This window comes from Oncorhynchus mykiss, chromosome 22, assembly GCF_057628025.1.
Source record: "Oncorhynchus mykiss isolate SJ-2025 chromosome 22, ASM5762802v1, whole genome shotgun sequence".
Lineage (NCBI taxonomy): Eukaryota > Metazoa > Chordata > Actinopteri > Salmoniformes > Salmonidae > Oncorhynchus > Oncorhynchus mykiss.
In genome coordinates, this window is record NC_143043.1 from 23,912,690 (window position 1) to 23,935,579 (window position 22,890).

Genomic DNA, 22,890 nt, shown 5'->3' on the forward strand with positions numbered 1-22,890 from the left:
ATCCAATCGAGAATCTGTGGAAAGAACTGAAAACTGCTGTTCACAAATGCTCTCCATCCAACCTCACTGAGCTCGAGCTGTTTTGCAAGGAGGAATGGGAAAAAATTTCAGTCTCTCGATGTGCAAAACTGATAGAGACATACCCCAAGCGACTTACAGCTGTAATCGCAGCAAAAGGTGGCGCTACAAAGTATTAACTTAAGGGGGCTGAATAATTTTGCACGCCCAATTTTTCAGTTTTTGATTTGTTAAAAAAGTTTGAAATATCCAATAAATGTCGTTCCACTTCATGATTGTGTCCCACTTGTTGTTGATTCTTCACAAAAAAATACAGTTTTATATCTTTATGTTTGAAGCTTGAAATGTGGCTAAAGGTCGCAAAGTTCAAGGGGGCCGAATACTTTCGCAAGGCACTGTATATTTTTGTTTCATCAGACCAGATTACATTTCTCCAAAAAGTACGAGCTTTGTCCCCATGTGCAGTTGCAAACCGTAGTCTGGCTTTTTTTATGGCGGTTTTTGAGCGGCCTTTCAGGTTATGTCAATATAGGACTTGTTTTACTGTGGATATAGATACTTTTGTACCTGTTTCCTCCAGCATCTTAACAAGGTCCTTTTGCTGTTGTTCCTGGATTGATTTGCACTTTTCACACCAAAGTACGTTCATCTCTAGGAGACAGAATGCGTCTCCTTCCTTAGTGGTATGACGGCTGCGTGGTCTCATGGTGTTTATACTTGTGTACTATTGTTTGTACAGATGAATGTGGTACATTCAGGCATTTGAAAATTGCTCCAAGGACGAACCAGACTTGTAAATGTCCTAACTGACTTGCCAAAACTATAGTTTGTTGACAAGAATTTTGTGGAGTCGTTGAAAAACAAGTTTTAATGACTCCGACATAAGTGTATGTAAACCTCCGACTTCAACTGTAAGTAAGTAGCCATGCCCTGAGTGAGGTCGGAGACCGTGTCAGACGGACGGAGCTGTCCCCATCGGCCAGAGTGCGTAAAAAGCCTTGGTAACGGAATTAACGTTAAACCAGGAAACGTGAGGGGAGAGCTACGTGTTTGAAACGGTTGGAACTTTGAATCTCAACACGAGGTGAAGAAGTAAACTCACCTTCCTTTAGACCATGAAAGACTGGGAGCTGCAGCCCACGTCTAAAGTGGTTTAAATTCTGACTATCAACATGAGGCGGAAGAGGCAAGAAGCTCACCTCAGACAATCGCTGGTACAGCTGATTAGCTGTCCTAAGTCATATCAAGAAAAGCTAATCTAAGTGAAACTATCCTACTATGCTCATCACCAATGGGAACTGTTGACATGGCTGGCTATCTTCCAGAGTGAACAACCGTAGAAGACGGGAAAGGGGAGACCCCTTTCTGGCAATCAGTGCCATACAGCTTGCCGCTGAAATGCCAACAATCTTCATAAAGAGGGCTGGTTCCGATCTAACATAGGCTCTCGCACGTAAATTCAAAAACATTCATGATTTCTTATTCCAAAAGGACGGCGGTCCGTGTGCAAAGTATATTATTAATGTGAGAATGGTTCTAGAATTTATCCACGATAAGTGTGCCTTTTTCTCCCCCGCTCCCCTTCCTCTTTTTGTATCAAGCCATCATTTGGACCTTTGTCTCATGTAAAAGGTGTATGTTTATTCTGTGTTATTATTTAGTTAGCTAGATAAATAATAAATAAATAATAAATAATTCAACCAATTTGTGTACTACTGATTCATGAGTAAGGCTGGGGTTTTTGCAGATGAATGAGGTTACGACTGTTCAGAATTATGATAAGAGGTAATGATTAATAAGATGACTGTTTATCGATTTGTAATAGGAAAAGTTTAATTTGGGAGGTGGTAACTCTTTAAACAACCTCTTCTGTGGTGCCCCAAATCCCAAATTAGTTAGTTGTTACATGATTCTTTTAAATTGGGTAACAATGGGCCGGTAGCCTTGCGAGGGTTAACACACTTACTCACATCGGAGGAGAGCCCACAGTCCTTGATAGCAGGCAGTGTCGGGGGCACTGTGTTCTCCTCAAAGTGGGAGAAGGTGTTTAGCTTGTCCGGGAGCAAGATGTCGGTGTCCGTGACGTGGCTGGTTTTCTTTGTAGTTCGTGTCTGAGCCGTTGAACTGCAACTTCACTTTGTCACTATACTGATGTTTTTTACCTTTCAGAGGGTACGGTTTGATTGCCTTACAGAGGGAATAACTACACTGTTTGTATTCGGCCATATTCCTAGTCACTTTGTCATGGTTAAATGCGGTGGTTCGAGCTTTCAGTTTTGCGCGAATGCTGCCATCTATCCATGGTTTCTGGTTAGGTTAGGTTTTAATATTCACAGTGGGTACAGCATCTCCTATACACTTCCTGATAAACTCAGTCAACATGTTAGTGTATTCGTCAATGTTATTCTCGGAGGATACCCGGAACATATATCAGTCCGCGTGATCAAAACAATCTTGAAGCTTGGATTCTGATTGATCTGACCAGTGTTGAGTAGTCCTTAGCACTGGTACTTCCTGTTTGAGTTATTGCCTATAGAAGGGAGTAGCAAAATGGAGTTGTGATCAGATTTGCCGCAGGGAGGGCGGGGGAGGGCCTTAGGCATCTCGGCAGTTGGAGTAGCAGTGATCGAGTGTTTTAGCAGCGCGAGTACTACAGTCAATGTGTTGATAGAACTGTGGTAGCATTTCCCCATTTGCTTTGTTAAAATCTCCAGCTACAATAATTGCGGCCTCAGGATATGTGGTTTCCAGTTAGCATCAAGTCAGGTGAAGTTATTTTGAGGGACGTTGTGTTATCTGCTTCAGTGGGAATATACTTGGCTGTGAATATAACCAAAGATAATTATCTTGGGAAGTAATACAGCATTTGATTGTGATGTATTCTAGGGTTCCTGTATGTTATCACAATCACACCATGAGAAGTTAATCATGAAACATACACCCCCACCCTTTTTCCCGGAGAGATATTTATACCTGTGTGTCGCACTGAACTGAGAACCCAACTGGCTGTACGGACTCAGACAGTATACCCCAAGGGAGTCATGTGTTTGTGAAACTGAGTATTTTACAATCCTTGATGTCTTTCTGGAAGGAAATCCTCGCCCTGAGCTCGTCAACTTTATTATCCAGAGACTCAACATTAGCGATCAATATACTCTGAAGCGGTTGGTGGTGTGCACGCCTCCTGAGTTGGACTAGAAGTCCACTCCAAATACCTCTTCTCCACCGGCAGAGTTTTGGATCAGCCTCTGGAATCAGTTCAATTGCCCTGGGGGGTGGAAACAAAGGATCTGATTCGGGAAAGTCGTATTCCTGGTCGTAATTCTGGTGAGTTATCGCCTCTTTGATATCTGTCTGTATGTAATAACACAAAAACAATTCTGGTCTAATAATGTAAGAAATAACACATTAAAAATCTAAATGCTGCAAAGTTGCCTAGGGGCTAGAAACACGGCTTCCCTATCTATCGGCGCCATTTTCCCTAAACCCTCAACCCTTTCTCTCTCTCCATGAAGCATGCAAGCATCACATTTATGTGATTAATAGGACCTGACCTATAGCCTATCATATCACATCAATAAATTGGTTATAACAAACTCCGAACACAGTAACGTGAAAGCAAAATGGATGCGGAGGACGTAAAAAATAAACTCAATGGGAGAATGTTTACTGGTTGCTCAGGAGGGTAAGGGTAAGTCATCTGTGGAAGATGTCTGACTTAGTTGTGGAAACTACTGGTAGTCAATAAAAAGGAGGGTACAGGAGCAAGTGTTGTTTGAGTATTATGTGTGCCAAACAGTTGCTGTTAGATTACAATATTATTCTGACATTTTGGAACAGTGTAAACAACACTAAATAAATGAGTGTACTGTTCTAGGAGTCTGTTCTAATGATGAAAAAAAAAGCCTTATTACAGCAGACTAAAAACAGTTGCATGCATCCATGAATTGTGGTTTATTTATTGTTTAGGCTAATTATTCAAAGCTCCCTTTTTGTTATTTAATTTTAAAAGTAAAATGCTAGATTACATTTCAAATCATGAATCTCATATGTGTGAGTGAGCAAGATGGCGCCGACAGAGATGGTCACCTCGCTTCGAGTCCTTAGGAAACTATGCAGTATTTCGTTTTTTTATGTATTATTTCTCAAGATTTCCTGAGGTAACAATGTAAGTGTTTTTACATATAGCCGGTAAGAACTATTGGATATAAGACCGACGTCAACTTACCAACATTACGACCATGAATACGACTTTCCCGAAGCGGATCCTCTGTTTGGACCACCACCCAGGACAATGGACCTAATCCCAGAAGTCGACCCCAAAACAACGGTGCCACAGACAGAGAGGCCTCCTGGTCAGGTTCCATAGACGTGCACATTGCTCACCGCTCCTGAGTATACTACTCGCCAATATCCATTCTCTTGACAACAAGGTAGATGATATTTGAAAAAGGGTTGCCTTCCAGGGAGACATCAGAGATTGTAACATCCTCTGTTTCACGGAAACATGGCTCTCTCGGAATATGTTGTCGGAATCGGTTCAGCTACCGGGCTTCTCCATGCATCGTGCCGACAGAGAGAAACTCTTCTCTGGGAATAGGAAGGGCAGGGGTAAACAACTCACGGTGTAATCATAACACAGGAACTCAAGTCCTTCTGCTCACCTGACCTAGAATTTCTTACAATCAAATGCCGACCATATTATTTTCCAAGGGAATTATCGTCATTTACGTTACAGTGGTCTACATTTCCCCTCAAGCAGACACCAAGGAACTTCACTGGACTCTATGTAAACTGGAAACCATATATCCTGAGGTTGCATTTATTGTAGCTGGGGATTTTAACAAAGCAAAATTGAGAACAAAGCTACCTAAATTTGATCAGTTTATTGATTGCACTACGCGCGTGTTTAATACACTCGATCACTGCTACTCTAACTTCCACGATGCATACACAGCCCTCCCCACCCTCCCTTTGGCAAATCTGACCACGACGCCATCTTGCTCCTACCGTCTTATAGGCAGAAACTCAAACAGGCTGTACCAGTAACTAGAACCATTCAATGCTGGTCTGACCAAGCGGAATCCACGCTTCAAGTTTGTTTTGATCATGCGGACTGGGATATGTTCCGGTCAGCCTCAGATAACAACATTGATCTATACGCTGACTTCGAGTGAGTTTATAAAGAAGTGTTGTACCCACTGTGACTATTTAACCTACCCTTAACCAGAAACCGTGGATGGATGGCGGCATTCGCGCAAAACTGAAAGCGCAAACCACCGCATTTAACCATGGAAAGAGGTCTGGAAATATGGCTGAATATAAACAGTGTAGTTATTCCCTACGCAAGGCAATCAGACAAGCGAAATACCAGTGCAGGAACAAAGTGGAGTCATAATTCAGGGTCTGCAGGAAATGGCAGGGTCAACAGGAAATAACGGACTACACAAAGAACCAGCCACGTCACGGACACCAACGTCATGCTTCCAGACAAACTAAACACCTTCTTTGCACTACTCTGAGGATAATACAGTGCCACCGTTGTGGCTCACAAACAAGGACTGCGCCCACCCTCCGTGGCCGATGTGAGTAAAACATGTAAACATTTTAAACCTCGCAAGGCTTCTGGCCCAGACAGCAGCCCTTGCCCGCATCCTCAGAGCATGTGCAGACCAGCTGGCTGGTGTGTTTACGGACATATTCAATCACTCCTTATCCCAGTCTGCTGCCCCCACATGCTTCAAGATGGCCACCCTTGTTCCTGTACCCAGGAAGGCAAAGATAACTGAACTAACTACACCTGTAGCACTCACTTCTGTCATCATGAAGTGCTTTGAGAGACTAGTCAAGGATCATATCACCTCCACCTTACCGGCCTCCCTAGACCCACTTCAGTTTGCGTACCGCCCCAACAGGTCCACAGACGATGCAATCACCATCACACTGCACACTGCCCTATCCCATCTGGACAAGAGGAATACCTACGTAAGAATGCTATTCATTGACAACAGCTCAGCATTCAACATCATATAGTACCCTCCAAGCTCATCAATCTGGAGGCCCTTGGTCTCAACCCCTCCCTGTGCAATTGGGTCCTAGACTTTCTGACGAGCCGCCCCAGGTGTTGAAGATAGGAAACAACATTTCCACTTCGCTGATCCTCAACACTGGGGCCCCACAAGGGTGCGTGCTCAGCTCTCTCCTGTACTCCCTGTTCACCCACGACTGCGTGGCCATGCCCGCCTCCAACTCAGTCATCAAGTTTGCAGACGACACAACAGTAATGGGCTTGATTACCAACAATGACGAGACAGCCTACAGAGAGGAGGTGAGGGCACTCAGAGTGTGGTGTCAGGAAGTGTGTCAGTCTCTCACTCAACATCAACAAAACAACGTCAACAAAACAAAGGAGATTATCATGGACTTCAGGAAATAGCAAAGGGAGCACCTACCTATCCACATCGAAGGGACAGCAGTGGAGAAGTTGGAAAGATTTTAAGTTTCTCGGCATGGAGGGCAGGTAGTTTGCCCCCAGTGATGCGTAGTACAGACCGCACCACCCTCTGGAGAGCTGTTGCGGCTTCTTCACCACACTGTCTGTGTGGGTGGACCATTTCAGTTTGTCCGTAATGGTCCACTGAAATGGTCCACCCACACAGACAGTGTGGTGCAGAAGGCGCAACAGCTCTCCAGAGGGAGGTGCGGTCTGCACAACGCATCACCGGGGGCAAACTACCTGCCCTCCAAGACACCTACACCACCTGATGTCACAGGAATGCCAAAAAGATCATCAAGGACAACAACCACCCGAGCCACTGCTTGTTCACACCACTACCATCCAGAAGGCGAGGTCAGTACAGGTGCATCAAAGCTGGGACCGAAAGTCTGAAAAACAGCTATCTCAAGGCCATCAGTCTGCTAAACAGTAATCACTAACTCAGAGAGGCTGCTGCCTGCATTGAGACCCATTCACTGGCCACTTTAATAAATTGATCACTAGTCACTTTAAATAATGCCACTTTAATAATGTTTACATATCTTACATTACTCATATCATATGTATATACTGTATTTTATACAGTCTACTGCACCTTGCCTATGCCGCTCGGCCATTGCTCATCCATATATTTATATGTACATACACCCCTTTTAGATTTGTGTGTATTAGGTAGTTGTTGGGAAATTGTTAGATATTACAACACTGTTGGAACTAGATGCACAACATTTCACTACACTCGCATTAACATCTGCTAACCATGTGTATGTGACCAATACGATTTGATGATTTGGTTGATACAGTAGCCTATGTATTGAAATATATAAATAAGTAAGTTACGGTACTAAGACTGAACAGGACATGCCTACAGCTCGGTGGTGGTTATACAAAGCTACTATACAAAGCCTACTAATGACAACAACATTACTTATTATAATGATGATCATAATAATAATTGTAATAATAACAATAAGAAGGAGATCAAGAAAAAGGAGGGTATAAGAGCGAGAGCTGCGTGCTTTTATTGTGTGACAAACAGGCGATGTTAGATTGCCTATTTGGAACAGTGTAGATAACACTAAATAAGTATTACCAGTTTGTTCTAATGAAAGCCTTTATTACAGCATAGCAAAGAGCAAAAACAGCCAAATCTGTGAAATTGCTTTATTATACATTTTACCGTTGCATGAGGCCTGGGGCGCTCGGAATCAGTACGCTATTAAACAACCACTCAAACAGGCAACAGGTTCAAGATCTGTCTTATTTTTGTAGATGTATATGGATGGTCATTAAGCCAGGCATATTTACCAGTTAGGCTATTGATTATAGACCTAATTAAGTTTGGTTTTCCTACATTTTCTTAGACAGGCTAAGATGAGCTGTTTCCTCGCCTGTGCTGCTCTTCCTCCTCCTCACTGTTCTCAATCCCAATATACTGGTTAACTTTGCTATTGTGCACATGGCAACGTAAGGAAAGACACCAATGGATTACCAGCTGGGTCTGGTCTGCTTAGTTCACGTGCTGTAATGTAACCAGACATGTGATGAGTGGAATATCTCTCTTCCGTCTCTGCTGTGTGCGCTCGGTCTCGGCAACTAACAGCTGCTGTATAGCTGTCAGTTTCTCTTGTGATGCTTAAACATCCACTATGCGTGCAGCTTTGAGCAACAATCTTGAACGAAAACGTACAGTAAGTTCATCCATCAGCACATTCCCAGGCATTTCTTTAGATAACAGCAAAACTTTTGAATTCCTCTTGTTTCAACTCTAAATTTCCCACAATGATTTTAATCAGATTATCCATTCCATTTAGCTACATTTTTTGTTGTAGTTCTCATGTCAAATGATTTAAGCCAATTATCCCAGTTCTAGTTGTATCATCTTGCAACTAGTGCATGTTGAAGAACATGGATAAGTAGGCTAGATCTATTAATAGTTGTATGATATTTTACAAGAACTTAGACCTGATCTGTTGTTATTGTCTTAGAATAGAGTTTATTTGGTGTTTTCTTCCCCTATAATCAAAAGACACAGTGTACAAAACATTAGGAACACCTTTCTAATATTGAGTTGCACCCACTTGCCCTCAGAACAACCTCAATTCGTCGGGGCATGGACTACAAGGTGTCGAAAGCATTCCATAGGGATGCTGGCCCATGTTGACTCCAATGCTTCCTACAGTTGTGTCAAGTTGACTGGTTGTTCTTTGGGTTGTGGACCATTCTTGATACACACAGGAAACTGTTGAGCATGAATAACCCAGCAGTGTTGCAGTACTTGACACACAGAAACCGATATTTTGTCATGCCCATTTACCCTCTGAATAGCACACGTACACAATCCATGTCTGAAAGCTTAAAAATCATTCTTTAACCTGTCTCCTCCCCTTCATCTACGCTGATTTTTGTGGATTTAACAGGTGACATCAGTAAGAGATCATAGCTTTCACCTGGATTCACCTGGTCAGTCTGTCATGGAAAGAGCAGGTGTTCATAATGCTTTTTCCACATTTTGTTACGTTGGAGCCTTATTGTAGAATGGATTAAATCTGTTTTTTTTTATCAATCTCCACACAATACCCCATAATGACAAAGAAAAAACAGTTTAAATTATTTTTTTGCAAATATATTAAAAATAAAGAACTGATTTCACATTTACAAAAGTATTCAGAATCTTTACTCAGTACTTTGTTGAAGCACCTTTGGCAGTGATTACAGCCTCAAGTCTTGGGTATGACGTTACAAGCGTGTGTTTGTGGAGTTTCTCCCATTCTTCTCTGCAGATTCTCTCATTCTCTGTCAGGTTGGATGGGGAGAGTCGCTGCACAGCTATTTTCAGGTCTCTCCAAAGATGTTGGATCGGTTTCAAGTCTGAGCTCTGGCTGGGCCACTCAAGGACCTTCAGAGACTTGTCCCGAAGCCACTCCTGTGTTGTCTTGGCTGTGTGCTTAGGGTTGTTGTCCTGTTGGAAGGTGAACCTTCGCCCCAGTTTTGAGGTTCTGAGCGCTCTGGAACAGGTTTTCATCAAGTATCTCTCGGGACTGCTCCGTTCATCTTACCCGCTATCCTGACTGTCGTGCCTTTTACTGAGGAGCGGCTACCGTCTGGCCATAAAGGCCTGATTGGTGGAGTGCTGTCCTTCTGGAAGGTTCTCCCATCTCAGCAGAGGAACTCTGGAGCTCTGTCCTTCAATTCTGTAGAATTTTTGGTACCCTTCCCCAGTTCTGTGCTTTGACACTATCCTCTCTTGTTCTATGGACAATTCCTTCAACCTCATGGCTTGATTTTTGCTGTGACAGGCACTGTCAACTGTGGGACCTTTTATAGACAGTTGTGTGCCTTTCCAAATCGTATCCAATCAATTGAATGTACCACAGGTGGACTCCAATCAAGTTGTAGAAACATCAAGGATGATCAATGGAAACAGGATGCACCTGAGCTCAATTTTGAGTCTAATGGCAAATGGTCTAATTTACTTATTTAAATAAGGTATGTTTTAATTTTTTATAAATTTGCAAAAATGTCAAAACTGTTTTCGCTTTGTCATTAAGGGGTATTGTGTCATGCTGCTAGGTGACCTAAACTGTGATGCCCTCAATCTCACACAAATTATCAATGAACCTACCAGGTACAACCCCAAAGCCGTAAACACGGGCACCCTCATAGATATAATCCTAACCAACTTGCCCTCTAAATACACCTCTTCTGTTTTCAACCAAGATCTCAGCGATCACTGCCTCATTGCCTGCATCTGTAATGGGTCAGTGGTCAAACGACCTCCACTCATCACTATCAAACGCTCCCTGAAACACTTCAGCGAGAAGGCCTTTCTAATCGACCATGCCCGGGTATCCTGGAAGGAAATTTAGAACCAGGAACAGATATAGCCCTTGGTTCTCTCCAGACCTGACTGCCCTTAACCAACACAAAAACATCCTGTGGCGTTCTGCATTAGCATCGAACAGTCCCCGTAAAATGCAACTTTTTAAGGAAGTTAGAAACCAATATACACAGGCAGTAAGAAAAGCCAAGGCTAGCTTTTTCAAGCAGACATTTGCTTCCTGCAACACAAACTCAAAAACGTTCTGGAACATTGTAAAGTCCATGGAGAATAAGAGCACCTCTTCCCAGCTGCCCAAAGCACTGAGGATAGGAAACTCTGTCACCACCGATAAATCCACTATAATTGAGAGTTTCGATAAGCATTTTTCTACGGCTGGCCATGCTTTCCACCTGGCCACCCCTACCCCGGTCAACAGCACTGCCCCCCCACAGCAACTTGCCCAAGCCTTCCCCACTTCTCCTTCTCCCAAATCCAGTTAGCTGATGTTCTGAAAGAGCGGCAAAATCTGGACCCCCACAAATCAGCCGGGCTAGACAATCTGGACCCTTTCTTTCTAAAAAATTATCTGCCGAAATTGTTGCAACCCCCAACAGCCCCCGAAATTGTTTCAACCCCTGATAATTTGTGTGAGATTGAGGGCATCAAGCTTAGCCTGTTCAACCTCTCGTGACGTCTGAGATTCACAAAGATTGGAAAGCTGCTGCAGTCATCCCCCTCTTCAAAGGGGGGGGGGACACTCTTGGCCCACACTGCTACAGACCTATATCTATCCTACCCTGCCTTTCTAAGGTCTTCGAAAGCAAAGTTAACAAGCAGATCATCGACCATTTCGAATCCCACCATATCTTCTCCGCTATGCAATCTGGTTTCAGAGCTGGTCATGGGTGCACCTCAGCCACACTCAACGTTCTAAACCATACATTAACCGCCATCGATAAGAAACAATACTGTGCAGCCGTATTCATTGACCTGACCTAGGCTTTCGACTCTGTCAATCACCACATCCTCATCGGCAGACTCAACACCCTTGGTTTCTCAAATGATTGCCTCGCCTTGTTCACCAACTACTTCTCCAACAGAGTTCAGTGTGTCAAATCTGAGGGCCTGTTGTCCGGGCCTCTGGCAGTCTCTATGGGGGTGCCACAGGGTTCAATTCTTGGGCCGACTCTCTTCTCTGTATATATCAATGATGTCGCTTTTACTGCTGGTGATCTCTGATCCACCTCTACTTAGACGACACCATTCGGTATACTTCTGGCCCTTTTTTGGACACTGTGTTAACAACCCTCCAGACGAGCTTCAGTGCCATACAACTCTCCTTCCGTGGCCTCCAACTGCTGTTAAATACAAGTAAAACTAAATGCATGCTCTTCAACCTGCCTGCACCTGCCCGCCTGTCTAGCATCACTATTCTGGACGGTTCTGACTTAGAATATGTGGACAACTACAAATACCTAGGTGTCTGGTTAGACTGTAAACTCTCCTTCCAGACTCACATAAAACATCTCCAATTCAAAGTTAAATCTAGAATTGCCTTCCTATTTCCCAACAAAGCATCCTTCACTCATGCTGCCAAACTGACCATCTTACCGATCCTCGACTTTGGCGATGTAATTTACAAAATAGCCTCCAACACCCTACTCAACTAATTGGATGCGGTCTATCACAGTGCCATCTGTTTTGTCACCAAAGCTCCATATACTACCCACCACTGCGACCTGTACGCTCTCGTTGGCTGGCCCTCGCTTCATACTCGTCGCCAAACCCACTGGCTCCAGGTCATCTACAAGACCCTGCTAGGTAAAGTCCCGTCTTATCTCTGCTCGCTGGTCATCATAGCTGCACCCACCCGTAGCACACGTTCCAGCAGGTACATCTCACTTGTCACCCCCAAAGCCAATTCCTCCTTTGGCCGCCTCTCCTTCCAGTTTTCTGCTGCCAATGACTGGAACAAACTACAAAAATCTCTGAAACTGGAAACACTTATCTCCCTCACTAGCTTTAAGCACCAGCTGTCAGAGCAGCTCACAGATCACTGCACCTGTACATAGCCCATCTATAAATAGCCCAAACAACTACCTCTTCCCCTACTGTATTTATTTACTTTGCTCCTTTGCACCTCAGTATTTCTATTTCTACTTTGTACACTCATCTATTGTCAAATCTACCATTCCAGTGTTTTAATTGCTATATTGTATTTACTTCGCCACCATTGCCTATTTATTGCCTTTTACCTCCCTTATCTCACCTCATTTGCTCACATTGAATATAGACTTATTTTTCTACTGTATTATTGACTGTGTGTTTGCTTTACTCCATGTGTAACTCTGTGTTGTTAAATGTGTCGAACTGCTTTGCTTTATCTTGGCCAGGTCGCAGTTGTAAATGAGAACTTGTTCTCAACTTGCCTACCTGGTTAAATAAAGGTGAAATAAAAAATAAATAAAACAATTCTAACATTTATTAAATAGTCAAAGTATGGAAAAAGTCAAGGGGTCTGAATACTTTCCGAATGCAGTGTACCTACAACTCAATGGGATGTTTTTTTTTTTTTTTTTTTAAACATCTTTAATTAGGGACAAATTTGAACAATTTAAAAAAAGAAATTGATGGAGTTAATCGCACAGAAAAGCATGTGATTAACTAGATACTTTTAAAAAATCCTATGGCAGCCCTAATTATATTATTGAATGTTAGTAATATGTAACTTGTAACATTTTTACCTGCGAATAGTGCTAAATGTTAATAACATATAAGTAGTAATATAGTTGTTATTTTCTGTTATCTGTGTCTCTTAGGGTTTGTGGGTTTGTTCAACCTGCTCCTCCTGTGGCCAGGGTTCCTTGTGCTTCACTACACAGGCTTCGAGGCCTTTGAGCTGCCCAGCAAGCTAGTGTGGATCTACATCCTCATCAACGGCCTCATCGGTACCGTGCTCTCCGAGTTCCTCTGGCTCTGGTGCGTGTCGGTTGATGGATGGATTGAACGGCCACATATTATGTGTACTACACCTTGTCCGCTCTGCTATTCACAGTGTGTGGAAACACACACTGTTCAAAAACCTGTTTCTTTAATCCAAACTTGATATTTGTGTGTATAAATTGGCCTTGCATGTAAATCATGCATTGATTTCAATGGGAGAGGCAGGGTTAGAGGGTTAGTGGTTAGAGCGTTGGACTAGTAACCGGAAGGTTGCAAGTTCAAACCCCCGAGCTGACAAGGTCGTTCTGTCGTTCTGCCCCTGAACAGGCAGTTAACCCACTGTTCCTAGGCCGTCATTGAAAATAAGAATTTGTTCTTAACTGACTTGCCTAGTTAAATAAAGGTCAAATAAAAAAAATATTCACGAAAATTCAAGTTACCCGGACAGATCTCGAGTTAAGATTCGGCCCCATGCAGGGGTATTCAACCGAGGGTCTGCGGCCCACAAGAGAGCCCTTGGGGCCCCCAATTGGAGCCTATTACACTCACTAGAATATTTCACATGGGCTTTGTTTAACCAGCTGCTCGTAGCGAAAATGTGTTCCCTTTCTTGCAAATAGGCTGTTAGAGTTTCGATTATAATGTGGGGACTGGAGGTCAAAATTATCTACCAAATGTGTATTTTACCTTTATTTAACTAGGCAAGTCAGTTAAGAACAAATTCTTATTTCCGATGACGGCCTAGGAACTGTGGGTTAACTGCCTGTTCAGTGGCAGAACGACCTTGTCAGCTCGGGGTTTGAACTTGCAACCTTCCGGTTACTAGTCCAACGCTCTAACCACTAGGCTACCCTGCCGCCCCTCTGCTCATTTCACCTGATAAGACAAGATGCGGGAATGTTTTATTTTTGCTAATGTATGTGGTTCGCCGGTGTGCCTGTTAAGGGCACACCCAGGCCAAGAAAAGGTTGAAGACTGCTATAGGATGTTATGCAGAGTTGTGCCCGAGTGATAAAAACATTTGATGTATTGCTTAAGGCTAGCATTTGATTGAATTGCTTGTGTTCTTTATAATGTTGTCTGTTACTTCTTTCCATAGGGGCTGCTTTCTCACCTCCTCCCTAATAGGCACACTGGCCCTCAGCCTCACTATCCCACTCTCCATCATAGCAGACATATGCATGCAGAAGGTAAGAGGGGGGGCACTATTATTGCCGGACACACATGTTGCCGTCACACTCTTTAGCATGACTGGTCTACCAAAGGTGTTGTGTAAAAATGGTTCATTGGTCTAATAGTGGGACTGGGTTGTGATGGATGCTATGTCACATGCCACTTAGCGTAATTTTGTTTTGTGACAGGGTATCATCTAGCAATGTGATGAGAGAGCTTTGTCTGTATATGCTAAGTTTCAAATTAGCATATATTTTTGTGTGGCAATAGTTTAAAAAGTTGAGATGTCAAGACAATGCACTACTCTTCTATGAATCAGTCCTGAGATGGTTGGGATTGCTATACCTGTAGCTTTTCTTAAAAGCGTAAGTTCATTGCAAGTATTGGATAATGTTTCTGACCCATTGTTAGGCAACTGGCCCTTCCATCTATAAATGTGCTATTTAAGCAGCTATCACTGCTATGTTTCTGTCCCCAGGTGCGCTTCTCCTGGCTGTTTTTCGCTGGAGCGGTTCCCGTATTCCTCTCCTTCTTCATCGCCACTCTGTTATGTCACTACAACAACTGGGACCCTGTTATGGTGGCGCTACGAAGAGTGTTTGCCTTTATATGCCGCTCGAAACACCGGATTCAAAGGTACTAGGGAAACCACATGCTACTCTTTGTATTGTGCTGTTAACTTGGACGATGCTTTGCAAGGTTTTACTTTCACAATAATTGTAAACACACACATGCATGTACGCACACACACAGAATCACTCTTATATTATCCAAATCTTTGTTATAAAGTCTCTTCCCTGACATTGAATCAAGGACAATGGATAGCGTTGGTTACTTTTAGGCTTGTGGAGATCGTTCAATTTGTTTGCCTTTATGACGTTAATTTATTTGCATTATTGTGATGGCCCTCAATTTTAAACTGAATGCTAGTTGTTCCCATTCAGGAAGTGATTATGATCATGATAATCCTCTTCCGTCAGATTGCCAGAAGACTGCGAACAGTGTGAAAGCCTTATTCCCTTACACACCGTCTCCCATGACAATGAAAGCTTCTGCTTGTGATGCACCAGCCAATCCCAAGGTAAGGAGACATCCAACTTCCTGTATTTTTACGTCCTGTTACAATCTGAGGTTACCTGTGAAATAATAATGAATGTTTTTTTATTTTTATTTAGAACTGTTATTTACAAACTAGTGTTTCCAATCAAGTAGTATACAGAGAATGGTCGATTTACAGTATTGATGAATAACTGCATAAGAGACACAAACATTATCTATTTTTGTCCAATGCTATTTGCCACATCATCAGGAAAACACTGGATTAACTTGCTTCTTATAATCACAACTTGTTTGTCTTTGAGCATCTGTTATGCATTTATCTAGGCCTACTTTATTAAATGTTTATACATAGTGTCGAGTGAGAGAGGTAGGACATGACGTAGAGGATGTTCATAATGTAAATATTTTAGATTAGACCATCGCCCACCCACTCCAAGGAATCTGGATTTTACCATGAAAAAAAGTATATTATTTGTTTTCCCTGTTATTGGTTTTCGATACATTGTAAATGAAGACATGGTGTCTCATAGATGTGCCATTGGTGAATGCTGTATTAGAGCTACCCAAGGATATTGAGTACTTATTCCTATCCTATTCTGAGGTTCCAGGCTTATCCAGGATTTGTCTGATAAGTACCCTCCTAGTGTTCTGCTGGATTTATGCTGATAATGATGTAGCTAGGTTTTTATCAAAGAAACCAGCTGAAGGCTGTCAGTGGTTTCCATAGCAAAAATGATGGCTTATGATTATGATCAAAATGTAGGAGTACATCCATTTGTACCCTTCTTGGGGGCATCAAACAGCCCAACCACCGGCAAGATGAAAAATGTGATCATTTGAGTGAATAGCGGACACACGAAATGGCTGTCTCTCATCTCGCCCATTTTATAACAGAATAAAGTCCATTACAGAAAAATGTGCGGTGCATGGGTGAGTCTGTTTATATTGGGCTCCAATAGAGAAAACTAGGTATACTCCTCAAATGTGTGTCTTTCTCTCACCAGATGGTGAATACAGCGCAGAGCAGCGCGCGGAAGGTGAAGTGACAATCTCAAAACGACCAAACAGAGACCTTACCCCCAGTGCCTCTCATTCAACCTATATATTCTCTGCAGTGTGGAGATGACCGATCCATCTCTACAAGATGAACTCTTTTTCCTTTGTACAACGTTGACGCGACTCGTCGTCAACTGACGACGACGTGTGTGTTTTGTTATGTCGGATTTCGTTGTGTAAAAAGAAGGACTTTATGGTACTGAAAGTGCCAGGCTTTTATCAATGGCTCATACTGTCATGTGGCCTCTTGAAATGGTACAAGTTTAAATAATGAGACAGAGGCTTCAGTCAGACCATAAGGAGAAAAGCAAAGGTATTGTTTTTGTTGTGAGGGGAAAAGTGCTCTGATTGGCTAATGTAGATGTATCCTCTTGTTGGTTGGCTAATGTAGATGTATCCTCTTTTTGGTTGTCTATAGCCTCACTGCTTGTTCACAGGTGTGGGTTTGGAGCAAGCACAATTCAGACCTGTTAATCTAGAAATAGTATGGGTGGAAAAAGTTGGTCATGTACTTCATTATCAGACTGTTTAGTTGATTTACGAATCCGATTTACAGATCTGTCCATATTCATAAATGGTCTCGGACTAGGAGTATTGATATAGGATTTGTTTAGCCTTTTAGATCATAATGACTATGATTATATGGACACAGAGGACCTGCACTATATCAGCAATGCTATTGTAGGACACTTTTTTTTTTTTTTTAATACAGGCCCATTTGTGCAGTGCCTACTCAGAATCACTGTGAACAAGCAGTATCTGAAGTTTGAGATTAGAAGAGAGCTGAGCACAGCTGTTGACTACCGCCTTTGATTTCTCCCCCATACTCTACATCCCTCTATCTCTGGCCCCTGGCAGCCAGGCAATGCTGGATCATGAAGGAAATCTGTGATGAAGACGTTTGTATGCGTTCTAATGTGAACTAAGACTAACCCCTCAACTAAACTAAGCTGCAATACAAAAGTTATAATGCTGCTGCCTTTTCAACAGAAAACAGATGCCATCTCCAAACAGGTGTAAATACTGTACTACGCCATGAAATGCAAATAAATTGTTACTTTAGTTTGTATTTCACATAATGACCCTTCTATACAAATAATAGCTTAGATGTTCTCAGATGTTTTACACCACTTGTTTTTGTAAATCTTAACTATGTTATGACACTAAAAAAGGTGGCATGGATTTAAGACAGACCAAGTAAATAGATTTTGCAGTATGTTTAACAAAAGCACTATTTACCATCCAATTAAGTTCCCTTGGTCTTAATAGAGACCATTACCTAATAATCGAATAACCTAATAATTTATCTGTTTTTATCATTTCTACCACTCCTCTGTGGGCATTAGGAGCCATGAATGGAGACTTTATCTGATTTGATTATTTCAACAATTATGTTTAATGGTAAAATTTATGCCATGATAATGTTTGTATGTCCAACAATTGTATTTTAGACACATTTTGTTTGATCAGCACCTACAATGCAAATCAATCACCCACTCACTCTTATTCTGCTGCTGATTTAATTTGATGAGTAAAAGCATATATTTTTTGTTTTTTTGTCTCTGTAACCCTTGATGTACACCATGACGACGAGCATGTTATCAATATTTTTCCATCAACTGTCAACCTGTGTACAGAACTTTATGGAGTGTTTTCCCAGTGCTCGGTGTGGATAGGACACATTTTATGACTGGCGATAATTGCAGGAAGTAATTACTTGCCCTGTAAAACTGTAAAAAAAAAAAAGTTCAGCCCCTTGAGCCATCTTTAACTTTGTCTAACTCAGTTTTTACTTTCACATTGTCAAAACATTTTTTTTATACCTTAGCCAATAGCTTTTGTCAACATCAGCTGTGATTAATGCACAAAGGAAATCAGCTGTGAGATGTATTTGGTGGTTTAATTCATGGGGTTCCTGTAGTCTATTTATATTTGCAAAAACAGGAACTCTGAAACTGTACATCCTATGATAATTGGTAAGCTAAAATGTAGATATGAAACAAATGATCATATCATCCATTTATGGAGTTTCTTATCGATGGGCAGGGTGCCAGATACATAAGTGCATTGTTTGTAATTTTTTCAAAACTCATGTTTTTAAAATGTGTGTGTTTTCAAAAATTCAAAAAAACAATCAATGGTGCTTACGGAATGCATATATCGTATAAAGTTTTTTTTTTTTCTCAGGTACTTTTACTTTATTTTCCTTTGTCCAATCAGATTTTGTTTTGATAATGTCCCTTCCTTTATTAATGGATCTCTTTTTAAGATGTATGCTGATTTATAAAATTGTGATTATCATAGTTTACTGTATCATCACAAGCTCTTTTGATGGGAAGATTCACCCATTTTGAATGTTATATCGTTTTTGTGCATCTCTGAGTGATGTTCTATTTATTCTTGGGATCATGCACAAAAACAATGTAAAATAAAAATAATAATAAATGGGTGAAGGTGAATCTTTCTTTTGTCTTTGTTGTTCCGTAAGTCCCTTTTCAATGTTATGCTGCACTATTAAAACTATGTGAAGATGTATTTTCATTCTTGTCTCTGCCATAATTGTCTTTTCAATGTAGGCATGACTCCAGTGCTATTTTTTTTGTAAGAATGATGTCTTAATAGTGATTTTTGTTCTGGTATCCCCACCTTCTCCCTAAATGAAGATACTTATTTTTGCCATATCATTTACTATTGTGATCTTAAAATGTAAACCTATTTAAATAAAATCACAAAAAATGTTGACTGGTCAAAAGCTGGAAAAGCTAAGAAATTCAAATGAGCATCACATCCTGAAATTCACATATGCACTAGGAAGGTTTTCCAGCAGCTTTGACACCTGCTAAATTACTGTAGTTATATTGGTCTACTGTGCTTCAAACAACATGTACTCACTACATGGTAGGTTGCTTAGGATTTGTTAGCCACAGTTTTGTGTTGTGTGTGTTAGTTCACACTTTTCAATTTTGTGTGTGAGGTGTTCTGTATCTGTTATTGGACACAGGGCGGCCTACAAAAGACCCAAGGCTCAACTCAGGACGAGTGTTGTACACAAGATAGAGTCATAGCGAGCTAACTTTGGTCAACTGACTAACTCGGGATAGCTGGTGACACGAAAGTAGTTTACCTTTTAGACATTTTTATATGGCAACGAATCCTTCAGAACTAACCTGCTCCGCGGCAGGCTAACTCAGGGCTAACCCCCCATTTACCCTGAAAGAAGAATCTGAGCCATGAGTTGAGGACCAACATTCCCTCTGTCTCGCAATGATTGCGTCATCATTCCCTCCATGAGGAAGACGACTCATCTTGGAATAGCCTGCAGAACTCCTTGCATTTTGATTCCTTGTTGCTGCCAGGGACTAGTATTAGATGTGTTGAATGAGAGCTGCATATGTTTTGACTGAATTAAGAAATTGTGGTTGTAATTTGGGGTGGCAGGAAGGTTGCTAGAACGAATCCCTGAACAAGGCAGTTAACCCACTGTTCCTAGGCCGCCATTGTAAATAAGAATTTGTTCTTAACTGACTTGCCTAGTTAAATAAAAAATAATGTTGAAAGTTGTAACTTTTGTTTATTTTATCTTTGTTAGAGTCATCATTTTACAGTTGTATTGCTCTGCTTGGGCACCTTTAATGAGACCCTAGTCTCTGATTTCTCCTGACTAAATAAATAAAATAAATGTATATGGTATTAATCAAGAACTTAGGCATTTTAATATTACTGTTAACAAAAAAACTATCAAATCCAATCTAATCCATCCACGTGCACTGAATACAACAGGTGTAGCTCATACAGTGAAATGCTTACTTACAGGCTCTAACCAATAGTGCAAAGGGGAACAATAGGTAGGTAAAGAAATAAAACAACAGTAAAAAGACAGGCTATATACTGTAGCGAGGCTACAAACAGACACCGGTTAGTCAGGCTGATTGAGGTAGTATGTACATGAATGTATAGTTAATGTGACTATGCATATATGATAAACAGAGAGTAGCAGCAGTGTAAAAAGAGGGGTTGGGGGGGCACACAATGCAAATAGTCCGGGTAGCCATTTGATTACCTGTTCAGGACTCTTATGGCTTGGGGATAAAAACTGTTGAGAAAGCCTTCCCAGAAGAGTGGAGGCTGTTAAATCAGTAAAGGGAGGGGGGGGGGGGGGGGGGCATCTCAATATTAATGCCAATGATTTTGGAATGAGATGTTCAACAAGCAGGTGGCCACATACTTTTGGTCATGTAGTGTACCTTGAAGAGATCCTGAGGCCCATTTTTTCCCCCCAGTCATGTGAAATCCATAGATTAGAGCCTAATGAATTTATTTCCTTTGACTGATTTACTCATATGAACTGTAACTCAGTAATATCTTTGAATATGTTGCATTTATATCTTTTTTCAGTATAGTTTAAATGTATGTAAATAAGCCTAAGAATAATGACATGACCTTAGTTGAGTTGTTCTGGCCCATAGTCTCCTCTACATATAGGCTAAGGCGTATTCACCCAAATGGGAGGTGATAATGTTCGGGTAAGGAACACCTCTGTATGACTAAAGAGATGTGTAGAAACCCTTGGTCCCGCCTACACACAATCACCCTTTACCTTGAAGTAGAGCCATACTAAACTTGAGTAGTGATAACAGAACAGGGCTGTGATCTATCTCTCCTGCTCTGAAGTTTAATGTTTAACTAGTAGGAGGGAGGAGATCAGTGCCTGCTGTCAGAGTGCAGCTTGAAGCATGGTCCAAGCCATGTAAATCCACTTTCTGGACGAAGAACTGCACGGACGACCTATGGCTGCCTACAAAACTCAAGTCCTGCCACTTTGAGAGCTTATTCACAGGGGTGTTTCTCGGAAAACCTGAAACGAGGAAGAAACTTTCTGGTATGGCTAATGTGATCCTAATATTCTTCTGTGATATAGTTTATCTGGGCAACCAATTGGTCCGTGGTGAGAAATGTGTTGTGTCGCAACAAACGTCCGATAATCTACTTTTGGAATCAATCACAGTTTTAGACGAAGTTGTCTGAAATCTAATGTTTTATCTCTGAAAAATACATTTCTCCCTTGCTGTTTGGATTGGATTTCCTCTTGGAATCCATTACAAAGACTGCCCTGCTGATCTGAAAAGCTTTTTTTTTTTAAGTATATATTAGGAAATCGAAACTCTAATAGATAAATCTGTTACTATGAATGAGGGTGAAGCCGAGATTTCTAAGGAGAAAGACTGGAAAGATCTGGAGCCCAACTATGCCATTAAAATCTTCCTCACCGTCCTGTACAGCCTCATCCTGCTCACAGGCATTGTGGGTAATGGAGTCACCATCCAGGTGATGCAGGTGCTGCAGCATAATGGCTACATGCAGAAGTACGTGACGGACCACCTGGTGAGCCTGGCGTGCTCCGACCTTCTGGTCCTCCTCATAGGCATGCCCGTGGAGCTCTACAGCGCCACATGGTTCCCTTTCACCTCCACCTCGGGTGACGCTTCCTGCAAGATCTACAATTTCCTGTTCGAAGCCTGCAGTTATGCCACCATCTTGAACGTGGCGACACTCAGCTTTGAACGCTACATGGCCATTTGCCACCCATTCCGCTTTAAGGCCCTGGCAGGAGAGCGAACAGGGGGCCTCATTGCTCTCGCCTGGGTCACGTCTGTGTTCGTGGCTATCCCGCTGCTGTTCACCACGGGAATGGAGGGCCACGTCATAGAGCCAGATGTTGGGCCAGTCCAGAACCTGACATTCTGCACCAACCTGAGGGAGAGGTGGGGGGTGTACAGGGCCAGTATCTTTGTGGCGTTCATCGTGTACATGGTGGTGCTGGTCAGCGTTGGGGTCATGTGTCGGGGCATGATCCTGGTCCTTCAGAAAACCATGAGGCCCATGGGACGAGGGGTCAACGGAGCAGAGGGCACACCAAAACACGAGAGTGCCCGGGTTAAAGCCGCCAAGAAGCAAACCATACTTTTTCTAGGTATGTTAACACTTACAGTATATACTCTACCCAAAATATCTAAAATGTTACCGATTGTAATTTGGAATGGATGTTGATCCATTTTGTTAAGCCAGCTGGTGGCCACAATGTGTGTGTGTGCGTGTGCATGTTTGTGTTACAAAGGGGGTGTACACCATTGCATTCCAACTGGAGTTGTTGAGATATGTCTGTCTGACTTCACCTTTGTTTACCTAACAGTGGAAACACCACTCTGGGCCATAACCTCTGATTGACTCCACAAGACACATGTTGAAACAAACCATTTTGAAATGTTATGACCATTCAAATGATTGATTTCCCACACGTCTTCTGTTTGGGGTGGTCTGTGCC

The 22,890-nt window shown here is 42.0% G+C and overlaps 2 protein-coding genes across 4 annotated transcripts in view; both read left to right on the plus strand.

Annotated features, from left to right (window-relative positions):
• Window positions 1-19,109, plus strand: part of LOC110501589 (solute carrier family 35 member F5) — a 39,923-nt gene extending 20,814 nt beyond the window's left edge. For all 3 annotated transcript variants that reach the window (XM_021579262.3, XM_021579263.3, XM_036958956.2), the window contains 5 exons: window positions 13,157-13,316; window positions 14,380-14,470; window positions 14,932-15,089; window positions 15,434-15,534; window positions 16,517-19,109. In XM_021579262.3, the coding sequence (XP_021434937.2) occupies window positions 13,157-13,316; window positions 14,380-14,470; window positions 14,932-15,089; window positions 15,434-15,515 (491 nt within the window). In that variant the 3' untranslated portion in view covers window positions 15,516-15,534; window positions 16,517-19,109. The remainder of the gene's footprint in view (window positions 1-13,156; window positions 13,317-14,379; window positions 14,471-14,931; window positions 15,090-15,433; window positions 15,535-16,516) is intronic.
• Window positions 19,110-19,256: 147 nt separating this feature from the next.
• Window positions 19,257-22,890, plus strand: part of LOC110501590 (G protein-coupled receptor 39-like) — a 36,648-nt gene continuing 33,014 nt past the window's right edge. The window contains exon 1 of the mRNA XM_021579265.3: window positions 19,257-22,539. Coding sequence (XP_021434940.2) covers window positions 21,753-22,539 — 787 coding nt within the window. The 5' untranslated portion in view covers window positions 19,257-21,752. The remainder of the gene's footprint in view (window positions 22,540-22,890) is intronic.